The sequence below is a fragment of the Ranitomeya variabilis genome, chromosome 2 (genome assembly GCF_051348905.1).
Source record: "Ranitomeya variabilis isolate aRanVar5 chromosome 2, aRanVar5.hap1, whole genome shotgun sequence".
NCBI lineage: Eukaryota > Metazoa > Chordata > Amphibia > Anura > Dendrobatidae > Ranitomeya > Ranitomeya variabilis.
Window position 1 is genome coordinate 493,892,366 of NC_135233.1, and position 21,631 is coordinate 493,913,996.

At 46.1% G+C, this 21,631-nt stretch overlaps 1 protein-coding gene across 1 annotated transcript in view; it reads left to right on the top strand.

Moving 5' to 3' along the window:
• The window catches only part of VWCE (von Willebrand factor C and EGF domains), a 157,610-nt gene that overhangs the window by 35,654 nt on the left and 100,325 nt on the right, over positions 1-21,631 (top strand). The window contains exon 6 of the mRNA XM_077287995.1: positions 1,028-1,183. Within this exon, the coding sequence (XP_077144110.1) occupies positions 1,028-1,183 (156 nt within the window). The remainder of the gene's footprint in view (positions 1-1,027; positions 1,184-21,631) is intronic.

Sequence of the window (21,631 nt, forward strand, 5' to 3'; positions counted from 1 at the left end):
AATTGTCTCTTCAGAGAGGAAGAGAACTAGAACTCTAGTACCACCTATTGGAAGGTAGCAATCCTACAAGTCAATGTCGACCCTTTAACGAGTCTTGTCACAGGACTTAGGATAATAGCCAAACCAGAATCTCAATTTGCAGACACTATGTTTCGGTGTACTGCCCCTCGTCAGTGCAAAGTGGAGATCCAAAATTTGTGTCAGTCTCAGAACTGTTGGTCCCAACTGTACAGTATGTCAGTGTGTAGTCCTGTGTTCCGTATGCCATCCAGTCCCCTGAATGCTGCTGTTAGGTAATACACGTCTCTCCTGTTGAGGATTTTATGTGTAGTTTCGGTACTCACTCTTGATGTGTTTGTGTCTCTTAATAACCTAGCAATCCTGGAGCTTTATTTCTTAGGTGCTGTTCACATAGGTCATAGAAACTATGTCTTGTGGTGTTGCCTGAATCCCAATTTTATAGGGATTTAGGTGGAACCGTCAACGATGCCATAGACTGCTATGACACGAATGAAGTTCAAATTAATTCTGTTTGTGCTTTTTTTAACTAAAAAACTCATTTCATTTTTTTCAGACAAGTCAAAAAACAATGGTGCACATCTCTATAAACTCCTATACATCCTGTAGATTGTGAGCCCTCGCGGGCAGGGTCCTCTCTCCTCCTGTACCAGTCGGGACTTGTATTGTTTAAGATTATTGTACTTTTTTTTTTTTATGTATACCCCTCCTCACATGTAAAGCGCCATGGAATAAATGGCGCTATAACAATAATAAATAATAATAATAATACCCTATCACATCAGTGCTGCATTGTGCAGGAACACTCCAGTGACAAAGGGAACAATAACATCCAGTTGTCAATTTATTTAAATTATACATTTCCAGGAGAAATAACAGAGGAATAGTGCAACACAGAAGGGGCAAGGGCAATCAAGGGCTATCAAGGGCAATACAAGTGCTCTTCATCACGTCCCTTGTACAATGCCATGATATTCTGATTATAATATACTGTTTGTTCCTGTGTCAGATGTGGATGAATGTTCCCGACCTCAAGCATCAAATCTTTGCCAACAACAATGTAAGAACAACATTGGAAGCTACAGATGTCTGTGCTATTATGGATATCAAATTTCTCCCAATGGCCGCTCATGTGTACCTATAAAGCACCCCAACACAATTGCTGGTAAGATGTAAGATTAATAATAAATAATAATCTTTACTTTTATATAGTGCTAACATATTCCGCAGCGCTTTACAGTTTTGCACACATTATCATCGCTCTCCCCGATGGGGCTCACAATCTAAATACTTCTAATATTGGGTTTAGCAATGTCAAGGCCACATCAAGTCACCAGTCCCTACATCCTCTTTTGACCCTAATTGATGACTGCTCTGTTATGACACATTATAGGCAAATGTCATCAAGCTTTTAGCGTAATCTGAGAGCAGCATGATGTAGGGGCTGAGATTCTGATTCCAGCGATGTATACCTTGGGCTGCATGCTGTCATTTTGATACAATCACTGTTTTCTCTGCTGCATATCAAGCAGTGCTCTAAATGCTGATCTCTGTGTGTCCCCTCTCGAACCACTGATTGGAAGCTTTTCATGTACACTGTGCATAGGCAGAAAGCTGCTAATCAGTGGTGTGGGCAGGGCTACACAAGGCAGTTGGCTAGGGGGCATGAGACGCCTAGTCCTGTAGTGATTATCTTCTGCTGATAAAATACTGACATTGTTGAAACTGCAAACACACAGTCTAGTAAGTGACAAATCACTGGAATTAGGGTCTCTGTCCCTATACCATGCTGCTCTCAGATTATGTATCAAAACCTGCTGACAGATTCTCTTTAAAACCAAGGGAGTGGGGATAGGTGGGATTTAGTGAGGATAGCTGATATCAAATCTGTGGGGGTCTGATTTTTTTTGACCAGGGCTTGTTCTGCAGTTCCTGGCAGCGTCTGCTACACATTGCAGAAAGCTGAGCTGTGCAGCACCGTTCCATGTGGGTGATGCATGCTGCACATGGGTTTATGCAGCATGAATTGCATGACAGGCGCCCTTTAATCAAAACTTTTTACAAAGTTTTCAATAACTATATGGTTTCATTGGTGGCCTTTAATGATGGATGTGCACTGTATGTCACTGGCATTTTGTTGTAGAAGATGTTGTGTGTCCGGAGAATCTTTCATGTCCTACAGAGCAGTATATACATATCTAACCTCACATCAGACTAGAGGAGGAGGACAGACCTCGCTGCAGACATCTGTGTCCTGGTGTGCTTGTTCCCTGGTGTTCAGCAGATGTGCAGGACTACAGAACAATTCACAACAGTGCCGAGACGGTCCCGTAGTGTGAGGGTATGTTTCCACGGTAAGTAAACGCTGCTTGTTTGACGCTGCAGCGTCAAACAAGCAGCGTCCAGATGTTCCAGCATAGTGGAGGGGATTTTATGAAATCCCATCTCCACTATGCGTGGAAACCCGCACGCGGCGGCCCTGCGACTCCGGACATGCTGCGCGTCTTTTCAGATCGCAGCATGTCCGTACACCTTGCGGGGACGCAGCGTCGCCGCAGCTAATATCACAGGGCCCTATGGCGAGGGGTGCGATGATCCCGGATGTGTACTGTACACATCCGGCACCATCGCGTCCCAGAAAGGGGGCGGGGCTTAGCGCCGAGCGGCTTCGCCGCTGCGGCGATACCGCCAGCCATCCTGAGCATGGAGACATAGCCTTATAGGATGGGCTCCTCCGCACCATTACAGTGGGCAGCGCTGGCGGTGGAGGAGGCAGTGTGCCTTCAGTCTCGCCCCACGTCCTCACTTAGCTGGAGGGGCAGCGTACTTCTTTCCTGCTGGGTAGTGTCTGCCATCATAAATGGTCATACAATAAGGATCCTGCTCGTCGGCCGCTCGCTGGAGCTGGTTGACAGACATGTTTGGTGGCCATCAGGGGCACACTCATTAATTCCCAGTGTTTTGTCCCTTGCAGGCTATTGTATTATATACAGCTTTCATACGCTTATGTTGCTTCTCTTCCAACTTTTGTTTCTGGCTGATTCTAATGTCTTAACCCTTTGATCTTCTCTGTTTTGCGTCCTGGCGTGTCTATAGACTCTTTTGATTAAAGTCTCTGTCTGCACCTCGGGACTTGAGCTCAGCTTTTCCAAGGCTAAGTTCCCACGATGAGTATTTGGAGAGTTTTGCAGATTTTCTACATTTCTTCACCTGTTACTTCTGTTTTTTTATACAAGCGTTTTTATCGTGTTTTTGATGCTGTGTTTTTTGTCTCTTTTTGCTATGTCATGTTTTAAATAAAGCTAAATTGTTTTTGATACATTCTGATATTTGACAAAACTTTATTTAGAGTCATGTGCAGATTACATGCGTTTTTATCTATTATTATTATTTATTGTTATAGCGCCATTTATTCCATGGAAGTGACGTCACCTAAGGTCTTTCAAGCGCTTGAAATACCTTAGAAGACGTCCGCAGCTTCTGATTGGTCGCGTAGCGGTCGCGTGACCGCTACACGACCAATCACAAAGCAGTGACGTCTTCTAAGGTATTTCAAGCACTTGAAAGACCTTAGGTGACGTCACTGCTTTGTGATTGGTCGCGCAGCGGTCACGCGACCGCTACGGACCAATCAGAGCGCAGTGACCTCATCTAAGGCCCTTCAAGCGCGCATTCTTAGGTACAATGGCTCCCGGTTACGGCGGTAAAGTCCAGGAGCCGCCGGAGAGGTGAGTATATCCCTATTTTTTATTTTAATTCTTTATTTTACACATTGATATTAATCCCGATACCGATTCCCGATACCACAAAAGTATCGGATCTCGGTATCGGAATTCCGATACCCGCAAGTATCGGCCAATACCCGATATTTGCGGTATCGGAATGCTCAACACTAGTTACGAACCTTTGCCCCTTCTACACTACTGCTGTGACATAATAACAACAAGAATAATCTAATATATAAAGCTGAATGTGTGTGTGTATGTGTGTATGTATGTCTGGGATTGGCATCTGCACCGTTGCAGCTACAGCCACAAAATTTTGCGCAGTCACACGTCTGGACCCTGAAAGCGTCATAGGCTATGTTGTGAGGCGAAATTTTAACCCCGCGCGTTCCAATTCACCAAACAATTTTGCCCCTATCTACATAATGGGGAAAAAGTGAAAGGAAAAGTGTTGGAGGCAAATTGACAGCCAGGAGGAGATGGCATACAGGTATATACTATATACAGGGGAGATGACATACACATATATACTATATATAGGAGGAGATGACATGCAGCTATATATTATATACAGGAGGAGCTGACATACAGGTATATACTATATACAGGGGAGATGACATACAGGTATATACTATATACAGGGGAGATGACATACAGGTATATACTATATACAGGGGAAATGACATACAGGTATATACTATATACAGGGGAGATGACTTACAGGTATATCTAATATATAAAGCTGAATGTGTGTGTGTATGTCTGGGATTGGCATCTGCACCGTCGCAGCTACAGCCACAAAATTTTGCGCAGTCACACGTCTGGACCCTGAAAGCGTCATAGGCTATGTTGTGAGGCGAAATTTTAACCCTGCGCGTTCCAATTCACCAAACAATTTTGCCCCTATCTACATAATGGGGAAAAAGTGAAAGGAAAAGTGTTGGAGGCAAATTGACAGCCAGGAGGAGATGGCATACAGGTATATACTATATACAGGGGAGATGACATACACATATATACTATATATAGGAGGAGATGACATGCAGCTATATATTATATACAGGAGGAGCTGACATACAGGTATATACTATATACAGGGGAGATGACATACAGGTATATACTATATACAGGGGAGATGACATACAGGTATATACTATATACAGGGGAAATGACATACAGGTATATACTATATACAGGGGAGATGACTTACAGGTATATCTAATATATAGAGCTGAATGTGTGTGTGTATGTCTGGGATTGGCATCTGCACCGTCGCAGCTACAGCCACAAAATTTTGCGCAGTCACACGTCTGGACCCTGAGAGCGTCATAGGCTATGTTGTGAGGCGAAATTTTAACCCCGCGCGTTCCAATTCACCAAACAATTTTGCCCCTATCTACATAATGGGGAAAAAGTGAAAGGAAAAGTGTTAGAGGCAAATTGACAGCTGCCAGATGTGAACAAGGGGGACTTAAAGAATGAGAGCGATGGGGCCAAAGAGTATATACCGTACAGTTGCTAAGGTGGGGCCCCGACATGGGACACTCACCACACACGGGGATATGAACACACACACAAAATGCGCCACACACTACCACGTACTTGAACACATATATCACCCTCAGCACACATTTCACCACACATACACCAACCTCGCCACATAAAAGTCGGAACACAAAAGTCGCCGCTCAAAACTCAACACGCGCAAAACTCGCCACATGCAAAACTAGGCTCACGCAAAACTCGCCACACGTGCAAAACTCACCTCATGGAAAACTCGCCACATGCAAAACTTGCACACGCGGAAAAATTGCCTCATGCACAAAAGTTGCAACACATGCAAAAGTTGCCTCACACAAAACTTGCACATACTCAATACACACCACACATAAAACTCGCCACGCGCAAAAGTCGCCATGCGCAAAACTTGCTGCACACAACTTGCTACACTAACCTGTCACATGCAACTCGACACACAAAAAGTTGCTACACGCATGTCGCCACACAAAACTCATCTCACAAAAGTCTCTACATGCATGTTGCCACACGCAACTCAACACACACAACTTGACACATGAAACTCGCCCTAAAACACACACAAGTCTGGTATTATCCTTCAAAAATAAAAATCTGATTAATAAGCAGACAAACTACAAGAGCAACAAATGTACCATATTGGAAATACGGCAGCTGTCAGTCACATGACCTGTCTATTATGTGTATGTGTGAGCTAATATATACTGCCAGGGGAGGGCTTCCTGTAGGCTGGGGATTTATCAGGCTGCCAATTTAGCTTACAAATACTGAGGTAAAAATACTGACCAAATAATGTGTGAACGAGGTCTAATACAGGAGGAGATGACATACAGGTACATACTATATACAGCGGAGATGACACACAGGTATATACTATATACAGGAGCAGATGACTCACAGGTATATACTATAAACAGGAGGAGATGACTTACAGGTATATACTATATACAGGAGGAGATGACATACAGGTATATACTATATATAGGAGGAGATGACATACAGGTATATACTATATACAGGAGGAGATGACACACTTATATACTATATACAGGAGGAGATGACATACATCAGGTATATACTATATAAAAGAGGAGATGACTCATAGGTATATAGAGGAGGAGATGACATACAGCAGGTATATTCTATATACAGGGGAGATGACATACAGGTATATACTATATACAGGAGATGACATACAGGTATTACTATATATAGGAGGAGATGACATACAGGTATATACTATATACAGAAGAGATGACATACAGGTATTTACTATATACAGGAGGAGATGACATACCACAGGTATATACTATTTACAGGGGAGATGACATACAGGTATATACTATATACAGGAGATGACATACAGGTGTATACTATATATAAGGGAGATTACAAACATGTATATACTGAGGGGAAAATGAGAGGTGTGAGGTGAAAATGAGAGGTGTGAGGTGAAAATGAAAAGGTGTGAATGCAAAATGAGAGGAGTGAGGGAAAATAGTGGAGTGATCGGAAAATGACAGATGTGAGGTCGAAATGACAAGTGTTAGTGGGGAATGAGAGGAGTGAGGGGGAAATGAGAGAAGTGAGGGGGAAAATAAGAGGAGAGAAGGGGAAAATGAGAGGTGTAAGGGAGAAAATGAGAGATGTGAGGGGAAAATGTTGTGAAATTGGATTTTGGGCTCCCCCGGTGGCCACTGGTGGAATTGAACTGGTGTGCATCATCCCCTCTGTTCACCTGTTTCCATCAGGATGTGGGAGTCGCTATTTAACCTTGCTCCTCTGTCACTTCCATGCCGGTCAACATTGTAATCAGAAGCCTTTCTGTGCATGTTCCTGCTGCTAGACAACTCCCAGATAAGTTGGACTTTAGTCCTCGTTTGTTTTTGCATTTTGTTCCAGTTCACTGCTGTAGTTTCGTTTCTGTGTCTGGAAAGCTCTTGTGATCTGAAATTGCCACTCTGATGTTATGAGTTAATACTAGAGTCTTAAAGTAATTTCAGGATGGTATTTTGATAGGGTTTTCAGCTGACCATGAAAGTGCCCTTTCTGTCTTCCTGCTATCTAGTAAGCGGACCTCAATTTTGCTAAACCTATTTTCATACTACGTTTGTCATTTCGTCTAAAATCACCGCCAATATATGTGGGGGCCTCTGTCTGCCTATCGGGGAAACTTCTCTAGAGGTGAGCCAGGACTATATTTTCCTCTGCCAGGATTAGTTAGTCCTCCGGCCGGCGCTGGGCGTCTAGGGATAAAAAACGTAGGCAACGCTACCCGGCTACTGTTAGTTGTGCGGCAGGTTTAGTTCATGGTCAGTTTAGTTTCCATCCTTCCAAGAGCTAGTACTTATATTTGCTGGGCTATGTTCTCTTGCCATTGAGAACCATAACAGTTTGACCGGCCCAAAGAAGGGTTAAATTAATTGACAGAGAAAGGAGAGAAAAGAGAAGTCTGCTGAAGATTTTTTTTTTTTTTCCCCTTCCCTTCAGTTCTGAGTGTGCTTGTAATTGAATCTCTTGCAAGTCTGCCTATATTGCAGCCTTTCTCTCTCTCTCTCTCCTTCTAATCCTGGAATGGCTCTGTGTTCACCTGTTTAAAATGGATATTCAGAGTTTAGCTGCAGGTTTGAATAATCTCACCACGAAAGTTCAAAATTTACAAGATTTTGTTGTTCATGTTCCTATATCTGAACCTAGAATTCCTTTGCCTGAATTTTTCTCGGGGAATAGATCTTGCTTTCAAAATTTCAAAAATAATTGCAAGTTGTTTTTGTCCCTGAAATCTCGCTCTGCTGGAGATCCTGCTCAGCAGGTCAGGATTGTGATTTCCTTGCTCCGGGGCGACCCTCAGGATTGGGCTTTTGCATTGGCTCCAGGGGATCCTGCGTTGCTCAATGTGGATGCGTTTTTTCTGGCCTTGGGGTTGCTTTATGAGGAACCTCAGTTAGAGCTTCAGGCGGAAAAGGCCTTGATGTCCCTATCACAGGGGCAAGACGAAGCTGAAATATACTGCCAGAAATTCCGTAAATGGGCTGTGCTTACTCAGTGGAATGAGTGCGCCCTGGCGGCGAATTTCAGAGAGGGTCTCTCTGATGCCATTAAGGATGTTATGGTGGGGTTCCCTGTGCCTGCGGGTCTGAATGAGTCCATGACAATGGCTATCCAGATCGATAGGCGTCTGCGGGAGCGCAAACCTGTGCACCATTTGGCGGTGTCTACTGAGAAGACGCCAGAGAATATGCAATGTGATAGAATTCTGTCCAGAAGTGAACGGCAGAATTTAAGACGAAAAAATGGGTTGTGCTTCTATTGCGGTGATTCAACTCATGTTATATCAGCATGCTCTAAGCGTACTAAGAAGCTTGATAAGTCTGTTTCAATTGGCACTTTACAGTCTAAGTTTATTCTATCTGTGACCCTGATTTGTTCTTTATCATCTATTACCGCGGATGCCTATGTCGACTCTGGCGCCGCTTTGAGTCTTATGGATTGGTCCTTTGCCAAACGCTGTGGGTATGATTTGGAGCCTCTTGAAACTCCTATACCCCTGAAGGGGATTGACTCCACCCCATTGGCTAGTAATAAACCACAATACTGGACACAAGTAACTATGCGGATTAATCCGGATCATCAGGAGATTATTCGCTTTCTTGTGCTGTATAACCTACATGATGTGTTGGTGCTTGGATTGCCATGGCTGCAATCTCATAACCCAGTCCTTGACTGGAAAGCTATGTCTGTGTTAAGCTGGGGATGTAAGGGGAAGCATGGGGACGTACCTGTGGTTTCCATTTCATCATCTATTCCCTCTGAGATTCCTGAATTCTTGACTGAATATCGTGACGTTTTTGAAGAACCTAAGCTTGGTTCATTACCTCCGCACCGGGAGTGCGATTGTGCCATAGATTTGATTCCGGGTAGTAGATACCCTAAGGGTCGTTTATTTAATCTGTCTGTGCCTGAACATGCTGCTATGCGAGAATATATAAAGGAGTCCTTGGAAAAGGGACATATTCGTCCTTCGTCATCTCCCTTAGGAGCCGGTTTTTTCTTTGTGGCTAAGAAAGATGGCTCTTTGAGACCGTGTATTGATTATCGGCTTTTGAATAAAATCACGGTTAAATATCAATATCCGTTGCCACTGCTGACTGATTTGTTTGCTCGCATAAAGGGGGCCAAGTGGTTCTCTAAGATAGATCTCCGTGGGGCGTATAATTTGGTGCGAATTAAGCAGGGGGATGAGTGGAAGACCGCATTTAATACGCCCGAGGGCCACTTTGAGTATTTGGTGATGCCTTTTGGTCTTTCAAATGCCCCTTCAGTCTTTCAGTCCTTTATGCATGACATTTTCCGTGATTATTTGGATAAATTTATGATTGTGTATCTGGATGATATTTTGATTTTTTCGGATGACTGGGACTCTCATGTCCAGCAGGTCAGGAGGGTTTTTCAGGTTTTGCGGTCTAATTCCTTGTGTGTGAAGGGTTCTAAGTGCGTTTTTGGGGTTCAAAAGATTTCCTTTTTGGGATATATTTTTTCCCCCTCTTCCATCGAGATGGATCCTGTCAAGGTTCAGGCTATTTGTGATTGGACGCAACCCTCTTCTCTTAAGAGTCTTCAGAAATTTTTGGGCTTTGCTAACTTTTATCGTCGATTTATTGCTGGTTTTTCTGATGTTGTTAAACCATTGACTGATTTGACTAAGAAGGGTGCTGATGTTGCTGATTGGTCCCCTGCTGCTGTGGAGGCCTTTCGGGAGCTTAAGCGCCGCTTTTCTTCTGCCCCTGTGTTGCGTCAGCCTGATGTTGCTCTTCCTTTTCAGGTTGAGGTCGACGCTTCTGAAATCGGAGCTGGGGCAGTTTTGTCGCAGAGAAGTTCCGATTGTTCCGTGATGAGACCTTGTGCCTTTTTCTCGCGTAAATTTTCGCCCGCCGAGCGGAATTATGATGTTGGGAATCGGGAGCTTTTGGCCATGAAGTGGGCTTTTGAGGAGTGGCGTCATTGGCTTGAGGGGGCTAGACATCAGGTGGTGGTATTGACTGACCACAAAAATCTAATTTATCTTGAGTCCGCCAGACGCCTGAATCCTAGACAGGCGCGCTGGTCGTTGTTTTCCTCTCGGTTTAATTTTGTGGTGTCCTACCTGCCGGGTTCTAAGAATGTTAAGGCGGATGCCCTTTCTAGGAGTTTTGAGCCTGACTCCCCTGGTAACTCTGAACCTACAGGTATCCTTAAGGATGGAGTGATATTGTCTGCCGTTTCTCCAGACCTGCGGCGGGCCTTGCAGGAGTTTCAGGCGGATATACCTGATCGTTGCCCACCTGGTAGACTGTTTGTTCCTGATGATTGGACCAGTAAAGTCATTTCTGAGGTTCATTCTTCTGCGTTGACAGGTCATCCTGGAATCTTTGGTACCAGGGATTTGGTGGCAAGGTCCTTCTGGTGGCCTTCCCTGTCTCGAGATGTGCGAGGCTTTGTGCAGTCTTGTGACGTTTGTGCTCGGGCCAAGCCTTGTTGTTCTCGGGCTAGTGGATTGTTGTTGCCCTTGCCTATCCCGAAGAGGCCCTGGACGCACATCTCGATGGATTTTATTTCGGATCTTCCTGTTTCTCAGAAGATGTCTGTCATCTGGGTGGTGTGTGACCGTTTCTCTAAGATGGTCCATTTGGTTCCCCTGCCTAAGTTGCCTTCTTCTTCCGAGTTGGTTCCTCTGTTTTTTCAAAATGTGGTCCGTTTGCATGGTATTCCGGAGAATATCGTTTCTGACAGAGGAACCCAATTCGTGTCTAGATTTTGGCGAGCATTCTGTGCTAGGATGGGCATAGATTTGTCTTTCTCGTCTGCTTTCCATCCTCAGACTAATGGCCAGACCGAGCGGACGAATCAGACCTTGGAGACATATTTGAGGTGTTTTGTGTCTGCAGATCAGGATGATTGGGTTGCTTTTTTGCCTTTAGCGGAGTTTGCCCTCAATAATCGGGCCAGCTCTGCCACCTTGGTGTCTCCTTTTTTCTGTAATTCGGGGTTTCATCCTCGATTTTCTTCTGGTCAGGTGGAATCTTCGGATTGTCCTGGAGTGGATGCTGTGGTGGAGAGGTTGCATCAGATTTGGGGGCAGGTAGTGGACAATTTGAAGTTGTCCCAGGAGAAGACTCAGCTTTTTGCCAACCGCCGGCGTCGGGTTGGTCCTCGGCTTTGTGTTGGGGACTTGGTGTGGTTGTCTTCTCGTTTTGTCCCTATGAGGGTTTCTTCTCCTAAGTTTAAGCCTCGGTTCATCGGCCCGTACAAGATATTGGAGATTCTTAACCCTGTGTCCTTCCGTTTGGACCTCCCTGCATCTTTTTCTATTCATAATGTTTTTCATCGGTCATTGTTGCGCAGGTATGAGGTACCGGTTGTGCCTTCCGTTGAGCCTCCTGCTCCGGTGTTGGTTGAGGGCGAGTTGGAGTACGTTGTGGAAAAAATCTTGGACTCCCGTGTTTCCAGACGGAAACTCCAGTATCTGGTCAAATGGAAGGGATACGGTCAGGAGGATAATTCTTGGGTGACTCTGATGTTCATGCCTCCGATCTGGTCCGTGCCTTTCATAGGGCTCATCCTGATCGCCCTGGTGGTTCTGGTGAGGGTTCGGTGCCCCCTCCTTGAGGGGGGGGGGTACTGTTGTGAAATTGGATTTTGGGCTCCCCCGGTGGCCACTGGTGGAATTGAACTGGTGTGCATCATCCCCTCTGTTCACCTGTTTCCATCAGGATGTGGGAGTCGCTATTTAACCTTGCTCCTCTGTCACTTCCATGCCGGTCAACATTGTAATCAGAAGCCTTTCTGTGCATGTTCCTGCTGCTAGACAACTCCCAGATAAGTTGGACTTTAGTCCTCGTTTGTTTTTGCATTTTGTTCCAGTTCACTGCTGTAGTTTCGTTTCTGTGTCTGGAAAGCTCTTGTGATCTGAAATTGCCACTCTGATGTTATGAGTTAATACTAGAGTCTTAAAGTAATTTCAGGATGGTATTTTGATAGGGTTTTCAGCCGACCATGAAAGTGCCCTTTCTGTCTTCCTGCTATCTAGTAAGCGGACCTCAATTTTGCTAAACCTATTTTCATACTACGTTTGTCATTTCGTCTAAAATCACCGCCAATATATGTGGGGGCCTCTGTCTGCCTATCGGGGAAACTTCTCTAGAGGTGAGCCAGGACTATATTTTCCTCTGCCAGGATTAGTTAGTCCTCCGGCCGGCGCTGGGCGTCTAGGGATAAAAAACGTAGGCAACGCTACCCGGCTACTGTTAGTTGTGCGGCAGGTTTAGTTCATGGTCAGTTTAGTTTCCATCCTTCCAAGAGCTAGTACTTATATTTGCTGGGCTATGTTCTCTTGCCATTGAGAACCATAACAGGAAAATGAAAGATGTGAGGGGGAAAATAAGAGGCGTGATGGGAAAATAAGAGAAGTGAGGTGCTATAACTAACCACAGATATTTACTATGCCCAGGCAACGCCGGGCTCTTCTGCTAGTATATATATATATTTTTAACATTTTAACAATAGTAGTGCAGAACATTCATGAGAATAAAAGGGAGGGAGGGTGGGACAACAACTTCCAAGGGTCAGCCGGGGAGAAAGAGGAAGACACTGACCCAAGGCACCTGAATTTAACCCCTGAGAGTGTGGCCGGACGCCGCCTCCTCTTTCTTCCCGTTGGTCACTTGGGCGTCCCAATCATCGCATCACCTGGGGGAGTAGTGGGAGGGGGAATTGGGCACTGCAAGGAGTTTACTTCTAGCTTTCCCATAGGGCTCTGCAGTCAGAGGCACGTTCCTTAATCAGTACCGTGCCTGCCAACCTAAAATGACACTGACGTGCAGATTTGAAACACGCTCTGCAGGTCAGTTTACACTGCATAAAAAAAGCACAGGGGCTGTGAGATCTCTAGAAATCCCATCTACTTTACCAAAACAGTAAGACGCTGCGTCTTTTGTGCAGTAAAAATATGTAGCGTCAGAAACTCATCGTGGGAACTTAACCATAGCTGACGGATACATACTATTCTTTGTATATATAACTTCCCCCATTATGTGTCACTGGTGAAGCAGCATGATTCGGGGCATGGGGCACAGTGGAGCAAGCTTATATATATATATTTCATACACCCAATTAAGAAACTGAGTTAATATAAACTGGTTCCCTGTTCAGAACACTCATGTCTAGGCCAGAATGAAGATTTCTTATAAAGAGCAAAAGTTAAAGAAGCACTTCTATCAAAATTTGTATCCCCTTAATACATTGCAGTCATCATATTATATAGCACTGTGTACTTACAATTGCTCATTTTGCCTCTCTACCCAGCTAATTCTTCTCTTTTCCATTCAGTCTATGACATAACGTGATTAAAAACGGACTAGCCGAATCCGTCTAAGCTCTATGTAGAAACAGGAAGTCTCTTGTCCCTGCGTTTTTTGTGCCTCTTTTCAACTTCTGACCCAGCTGCTCCCTCCTCCCCCTGCCAGGGACTTTTTCAGTGATACTCATGGAGAAAAAAGTATTCCTTTTTCTACATGAAGCTTAGAAGGATTCAGCTAGGCAGTTTTTAATCACATGACGTCATTGACCTAATGGGAAAGAGAATAATTAACACTGTAGAAAGGAAAAATGAGCAATTGAAAGTACACAGTGCTATATAGTATAATGATTGCAATATATTTAGAGGATACAGATTTTGATAGAAGTGCTTCTTTAACTTTAGAGATTGTTTATAAAGTCTGGGAATACCTATAAAACTGGAACAGATCTTAGCTGAAGGATAAATGGACAATTAGTTTGATACGGTAGTATAATGCATTGCTCTGTAGCTGTGCTGTACTTTTTAATCAGCATGAGGCACTGGCGTACAAAGAAAAGGGCCCCTGTGTAAGGAAAATATAATGAGCCCTTTGCAGTCTATTAATGGAGCGCCCCCTACCACAGGGCCACCGAGTCCTAAGTACCGGGTCTCCCTTCCTGCTCTGTCGATGTCACGGTGGCTAGACCCCGGCCTGTGACCCTGTTAAGGGGGATCCAATAAAGGAATAACAGTTCGATGTGTGGGTGGTAGTGATGATGTGGTGCGGTGCAGGTCGCAGTAAATAACGAGGACACCAGGTTGCAGTCTCTTTACCTCTTTACTGAAGGCTCAGGATCCTCAGTCTGGAATACGGTTAACCGGGCGGTGAGAGTCCGGCTGGTCTGATGGCACCTCCAGAGCTCCCTTTGCAGGTGGAAATCTGTGCCTACCTTCTAGCGCTTGTGTGTTGCGGTCCTCCCCTGCGGTGCTTACGGGATAGTCCCCACAACTGTTGTGTCTGTTTCTGAAGTTCCCTCACAACTCAATCAAGATGTTCTGCTTCGTCCCCCAGATTATATGGCTAGGACGCACCCGTATGACGGGTAGGCTCGGAGTTCTTCCGGGACCCTAGAGTCGCCCCTCTCCAAATGTTGCCCCCTATGTCTTCTTAGGTGATTTGGGTGAGACAGCCCGCCTATAACTGACTGTCCTGCCGTAGGTTTGAAGTTAGGCCTGGAGCTCTATACTTCCTCGGCGTTTCCGGCCACCGGCTGCGCGCCTCAGCACGACTCCTACTGGTGTTTCTCCTTGTTGCGTTGATCTCGTTTCTCACCCTCCTCAATACACCTCGCTTCTTATCCTTTCTCCGGGCACCGCCGCAAGGAAGTGCAGGCGCGGTCCCTTTACGTTCTCTCTAGTTCGCTAGGTCTCTGCCAGGATCCCACTCCTGACAAGGACCCCCCTGAGTCTCTCCCCGCAACACCCTCTGCCACAGGATGTTGCCTGTTTGATTCCCAGTCAGCTTCTTCTCTAACTTCCTATCTAACCCCCAGTTTTACCAGACTGTGAGGAGTGGCCTAATACATAGCGCCCTTAGCTCCCCCTGGAGGCCAGACTGTGAAGTGCATTGGTGTCTGTGATACCTGGTCAGGTGAACTCCTTCAGTGCCTTCAGACGTACCATCACTCCCCTTAGTGGCGGAGCATCAGTACTGCAACGACCAGGACTCTGGGGCGCTGCATTAACTCATCATAATGCACAATGCAACAAGTGTTAGAGCTGGAAATGAGCCCCCTTACTTTTTGGGCCCCTGTGAGACTGCACAGGTTTCACCAATGATATGTCTGCCTGTGATGGTGTGATATGGTGTGTGGGGTATCATTCTATGATCATATTTTTACTGATTTTAGGAGTGCTGTTTTGTTGCTCTGTATCAGTCTGTGTGTTCCCCGTCTTGTCTAGAGCCTAAGGGTACTGTCAAACAGTGCCATTTTGATCGCTACGACGGCACGATCCGTGACGCCGCAGCGATCGTATGATTATCGCTCCAGCGTTGTAGACTGCGGTCACACGTTGCAATCACGGCGCTGGAGCGATGCCGAAGTCCCCGGGTAACCAGGGTAAACATCGGGTTACTAAGCGCAGGGCCGCGCTTAGTAACCCGATGTTTACCCTGGTTACCAGCGTAAACGTAAAAAAAACAAACAGTACATACTCACATTCCGGTGTCTGTCCCCCGGCGTCTCAGCTTCTCTGCACTGTGTAAGCACAGCGGCCGGAAAGCACAGCGGTGACGTCAGACGTCACCGCTGTGCTCGCTTTCTGGCTGGCCGGCGCTCACAGTGCAGAGAAGCTGAGACGCCGGAGGACAGACACCGGAATGTAAGTATGTACTGTTTGTTTTTTTTACGTTTACGCTGGTAACCACGGTAAACATCGGGTTACTAAGCGCGGCCCTGCGCTTAGTTACCCGATGTTTACCCTGGTTACAAGCGAACACATCGCTGGATCGCTGTCACACACAACGATCCAGCGATGTCAGCGGGTGATCAAGCGACGAAAGAAAGTTCCAAACGATCTGCTACGACGTACGATTCTCAGCAGGGTCCCTGATCGCTGCTGCGTGTCAGACACTGCGATATCGTAACGATATCGCTAGAACGTCACGAATCGTACCGTCGTAGCGATCAAAATGGCACTGTGTGACAGTACCCTAAATTACCTTACAAAAGGCCCAATTGAATTAAGTCAGTTACCATCTGCAGCCTGAATGTGTCCATGCCTCTTGATAAACCCCTGCTGTCATTTCCTGACTGTCCATTCATGAACCCCCTGCTCTCCAGATGCCGCAAATCACCCCTTGTAGTGCCTCGATCTCTGAGGCACTGTTTCCAGGTCCAGAGGGCTTGAAAACCATCCAACGTGTCTGCCTATCCCTGCCCCTCCCAAATATATACAGCGAGCTTCTCTGCATTTGGAATATACAGGTCCTTCTCAAAAAATTAGCATATAGTGTTACATTTCATTATTTACCATAATGTAATGATTACAATTAAACTTTCATATATTATAGATTCATTATCCACCAACTGAAATTTGTCAGGTCTTTTATTGTTTTAATACTGATGATTTTGGCATACAACTCCTGATAACCCAAAAAACCTGTCTCAATAAATTAGCATATTTCACCCGTCCAATCAAATAAAAGTGTTTTTTAATAACAAACAAAAAAACCATCAAATAATAATGTTCAGTTATGCACTCAATACTTGGTCGGGAATCCTTTGGCAGAAATGACTGCTTCAATGCGGCGTGGCATGGAGGCAATCAGCCTGTGACACTGCTGAGATGTTATGGAGGCCCAGGATGCTTCAATAGCGGCCTTAAGCTCATCCAGAGTGTTGGGTCTTGCGTCTCTCAACTTTCTCTTCACAATATCCCACAGATTCTCTATGGGGTTCAGGTCAGGAGAGTTGGCAGGCCAATTGAGCACAGTAATACCATGGTCAGTAAACCATTTACCAGTGGTTTTGGCACTGTGAGCAGGTGCCAGGTCGTGCTGAAAAATGAAATCTTCATCTCCATAAAGCATTTCAGCCGATGGAAGCATGAAGTGCTCCAAAATCTCCTGATAGCTAGCTGCATTGACCCTGCCCTTGATGAAACACAGTGGACCAACACCAGCAGCTGACATGGCACCCCACACCATCACTGACTGTGGGTACTTGACACTGGACTTCAGGCATTTTGGCATTTCCTTCTCCCCAGTCTTCCTCCAGACTCTGGCACCTTGATTTCCGAATGACATGCAAAATTTGCTTTCATCAGAAAAAAGTACTTGGGACCACTTAGCAACAGTCCAGTGCTGCTTCTCTGTAGCCCAGGTCAGGCGCTTCTGCCGCTGTTTATGGTTCAAAAGTGGCTTTACCTGGGGAATGCGGCACCTGTAGCCCATTTCCTGCACACGCCTGTGCACGGTGGCTCTGGATGTTTCCACACCAGACTCAGTCCACTGCTTCCTCAGGTTCCCCAAGGTCTGGAATCGGTCCTTCTCCACAATCTTCCTCAGGGTCCGGTCACCTCTTCTCGTTGTACAGCGTTTTCTGCCACATTGTTTCCTTCCAACAGACTTACCATTGAGGTGCCTTGATACAGCACTCTGGGAACAGCCTATTTGTTGAGAAATTTCTTTCTGGGTCTTACCCTCTTGCTTGAGGGTGTCAATGATGGCCTTCTTGACATCTGTCAGGTCGCTAGTCTTACCCATGATGGGGGTTTTGAGTAATGAACCAGGCAGGGAGTTTTTAAAAGCCTCAGGTATCTTTTGCATGTGTTTAGAGTTAATTAGTTGATTCAGAAGATTAGGGTAATAGGTCATTTAGAGAACCTTTTCTTGATATGCTAATTTATTGAGACAGGTTTTTTGGGTTATCAGGAGTTGTATGCCAAAATCATCAGTATTAAAACAATAAAAGACCTGACAAATTTCAGTTGGTGGATAATGAATCTATAATATATGAAAGTTTAATTGTAATCATTACATTATGGTAAATAATGAAATTTAACACTATATGCTAATTTTTTGAGAAGGACCTGTAGCTATTGGAATAAACTGTGCTGGATTTGAGTTGTGGGAGGACTTCCTGCAGATAGCCTCCTTGGAAACAACATTGGGAATTTACAGTGCCATTTCGTGTGAGCCGTCACCCAATTACAGGCCATTCAAGCACCACGACAGCCAAACTTCACTGGGGAGCCACCACCAGGAACTCAAACACCAGAACGCTGATGGACTGTCCTGACAAGAAGAACCATAGACTTCCTCAGGCTGACCTACCCCTATCGCTATACAAGAAACTTTCAACAGTTGAGCAATATGGACTAAAGTGAGGTGGCCAGAGGTCTGTGTAAACTTCATGTTGTGTTCATTTATTAAAAGGAGGGAGAGGTTGTGATGGTATAATATGGTGTGTGGGTATCATTCTATCTATGTTCATATTTTTACTGATTTTAGGAGTGTTGTCTTGTTGCTCTGTATCATTCTGTGTATCCTCCATCTTGTCTAGAGTCTTAATTACCTTACAAAAGGTCCAATAATTGAGTTAGCTCAGTTACCATCTGCAGCCTGAATGTGTCCATGCCTCTTGATGAACCCCTGCTGACTTTTCCTGACTGTCCGATTGGAGCGCCCCCAGACGCAGGGCCGCGGGGTACTCGGTACCGGGCCTCTCTGTCTCAGTTCTGGGGTTGTCACGGTGGCTAGACCCGGTCCGTGACCCTGCTAAGGGGCGTCCAATGAAAGGTGTAGGTGGTGGTGCGTGGTGCAGGTCGCGATGAATAACGAGGACACAGGGTTGCAGTCTCTTTACCTCTTTACTGAAGGCTTCAAGATCCTCAATCCAGAGTACGGTTAACAGGGCTGTCTGAGACTGGCCGGTCCGATGGCACCTCCAGAGTTCCCTTTGCAGGTGGAAATCTGTGCCTACCTTCTAGCGCCTGTGTGTTGTAGTACTTCCCTGCTGAGCACCACGGGATAGTCCTCACAACTGTTGTGTCTGTTTCTGATGTTCTTTCCCACAACTTATGTCTGTTCTGATGTTCTTCTCCGTCCCCCAGATGATATGGATAGGACGCACCCGTAAGACGGGTAGGCCTGGAGTTCTTCCGGGACCCTAGTGACGCCCCTCTCCCACAGTTGCCCCCTATGTCTGCTTAGGTGATTTAGGTGATTCAGCCAACCTATAATTAACTGTCCTGCCGTTGGTTTGAAGTAATGCTTGGAGCCCAATACTTCCTCGGCGTTCCGGCCACCGGCTACGTGCCTCAGTAGGATGTTGCCTCGATCTTACAGCACGACTCCTACTGGTGTTATCTCCTTTTTGCTTTGATCTCGTTTCTCACTCTCCACAATAAACCTTGCTTCTTGTCCTTCCTTGAGATACCGCCGCGATGTAGTGCAGGCGCGGTTCCTTAACGTTCTTTCCTTTTCGCTAGGCCTCTGTCAGGATCCCACCCCTGACAGGGACCCCCCTGAATCTTCCCCTGCAACACCCTCTGCCACAGGATGTTGCCTGGTTCCAACCCAGTCAGCTTCTGTCTAACTTTCTATCCAACCCCCAGTTTTACCAAATTGTGAGGAGTGGCCTAATACATAGTGCCCTTTGCTCCCCCTGGAGGCCAGACTATGAAGTGTATTGGTGTCTGTGATACCTGCTCAGGTGAACTCCTTAAGTGCCATCAGACGTACCATCACTCCCCTTAGCGGCGGAGCATCAGTACTGCAACGACCAGGACTCTGGGGTGCTGCACATTCATGACCCCTCTGCTTTTCAAATGCCGCAAATCACTCCCTGTAGTGCCTTACTTGATCTCTGAGGAACCTTTCCCAGTTCTGGGGGGCCTGAAAACCATCCAAAGTGTTTGCCTATCCCTGGATATAAGGAGATCGCTTTAGGAGCATAGCTACAGAAGTAAGATAGATTCTTAGTGGGATGTTGATGCTAAGGCTAGCATCCCAGAGAGACTTGAAGAAACCCAGATTACCCTGGACAATACTGTTGGAGGAGCCCTACATGGAGAAGTATTTGGAACCGCACTGCCATATTGATCTCTAAGCAGAGGATTTGACTCATTTCCCGGAGAATTTACCCCGTTACTGGACTGTATCCATGTTCCTGGAATATTTTATTCTCTGTGTGGTGGATTGTTTTTGGGACCTTTCAGTTTGCATGTAATAAAGGTTCTGAGAACCTTGTACTCCTGTGTCTTGTTCAGTGGTGGTCGGTTTCAGCCTTCCTTATCTCAGCCATATCTCTGAGCACTGGACACCTTGTACTTCTGTGTCTTGCTCAGTGGTAGTCAATTATCACCTTGCACTTGGAACACTCTACCAGGGCAGCGGGGTACTCGGTACCGGGTCCGGTCGACTTAAAGGGGATGTCACGGTGGCTGCAACCCGGTCCGTGGCCCTGGGTGCCCAATACAAGGGGGAAGGTCTTTAAAGGGGAATGTGAATAAAGTTTATTGTTCGTGATGCCACCTGTGGTTCTTGGTCAATAGGGACCGACGCTGCTTAAAGGGTTCCTCTGGGGTGATGTTGTTGCAGCAAGATGGTAACGCTTTCCACGGGTGAAGCGGGGTCCCCAGGGCTCCCAAGGTGCGTGGCAAGGATGGTGTGTGCCGACGAATAAGTGGAGGACACGGAGTTGTAAAGTCTTTACCTGGTTTACTGGTGGTATTAGTCCACAGTCCAGGGTACCGGGCACGGATGGCGATGCGGTCCGGCTGGCCTGGAGGCAAAGGTGATCCTTCTCCCATGTGAGGTCCGTGAGCCTTTCCTGCTTGCGCTGTTGTGTGAGGTCCCTGCGGCCTTAAGCTTGCTGGCAAGGTACATTCTCACTGCTCTTTTCCACTTTCTGCCAGGAGCTGCAGACTCCCACATCTGCTCAGCTGCACCTCTCTATTACCAGCTCCGCCTAGCTGAGGTTCCTTGACCAGCTCCTCTCTGGCAATCTCTGTATCAACAACCCCTCGGGTTCTTCTCACTCCTTCCAGAGGCTGCAGCTCCTTCGTGGCTGCTCAGCCTCTGCTGTCTGCTCTGCGTCTCTCCTAGACATCTGTTCTCTCTGGTCTCCCTGGACCAACTGTCTCACTCCTCCTCCAGGTCAGGATACATATAGCTTAGGGAAGCTCCCCTGAATCCGGGTCCTGAGCTCCCCCTCCTTGTCTGGATTCAGAATCTGTTGCATGTATGTGCTTACCTGTTAAAGAGAATCCCATTGCCTCCAAGCATGATATTACCCTCCCCAAAGGGAAGGCAACATCACTGCAGCAGCCGGTTACCTGGGGTGCTGCATACTCCCTATGTACTATGTACTCCCTATGTACTACCTTGTACTACCTATGCACCTTGTACTCCCTTGTACTCCCTATGTACTATGTCTTGTTCAGTGGTGGTCTTATCTCGGCCATGTCTCTGAGCACTGAACACCTTGTACTTCTGTGTCTTATTCAGTGGTGGCCTGGTTTCAGCCTTGTT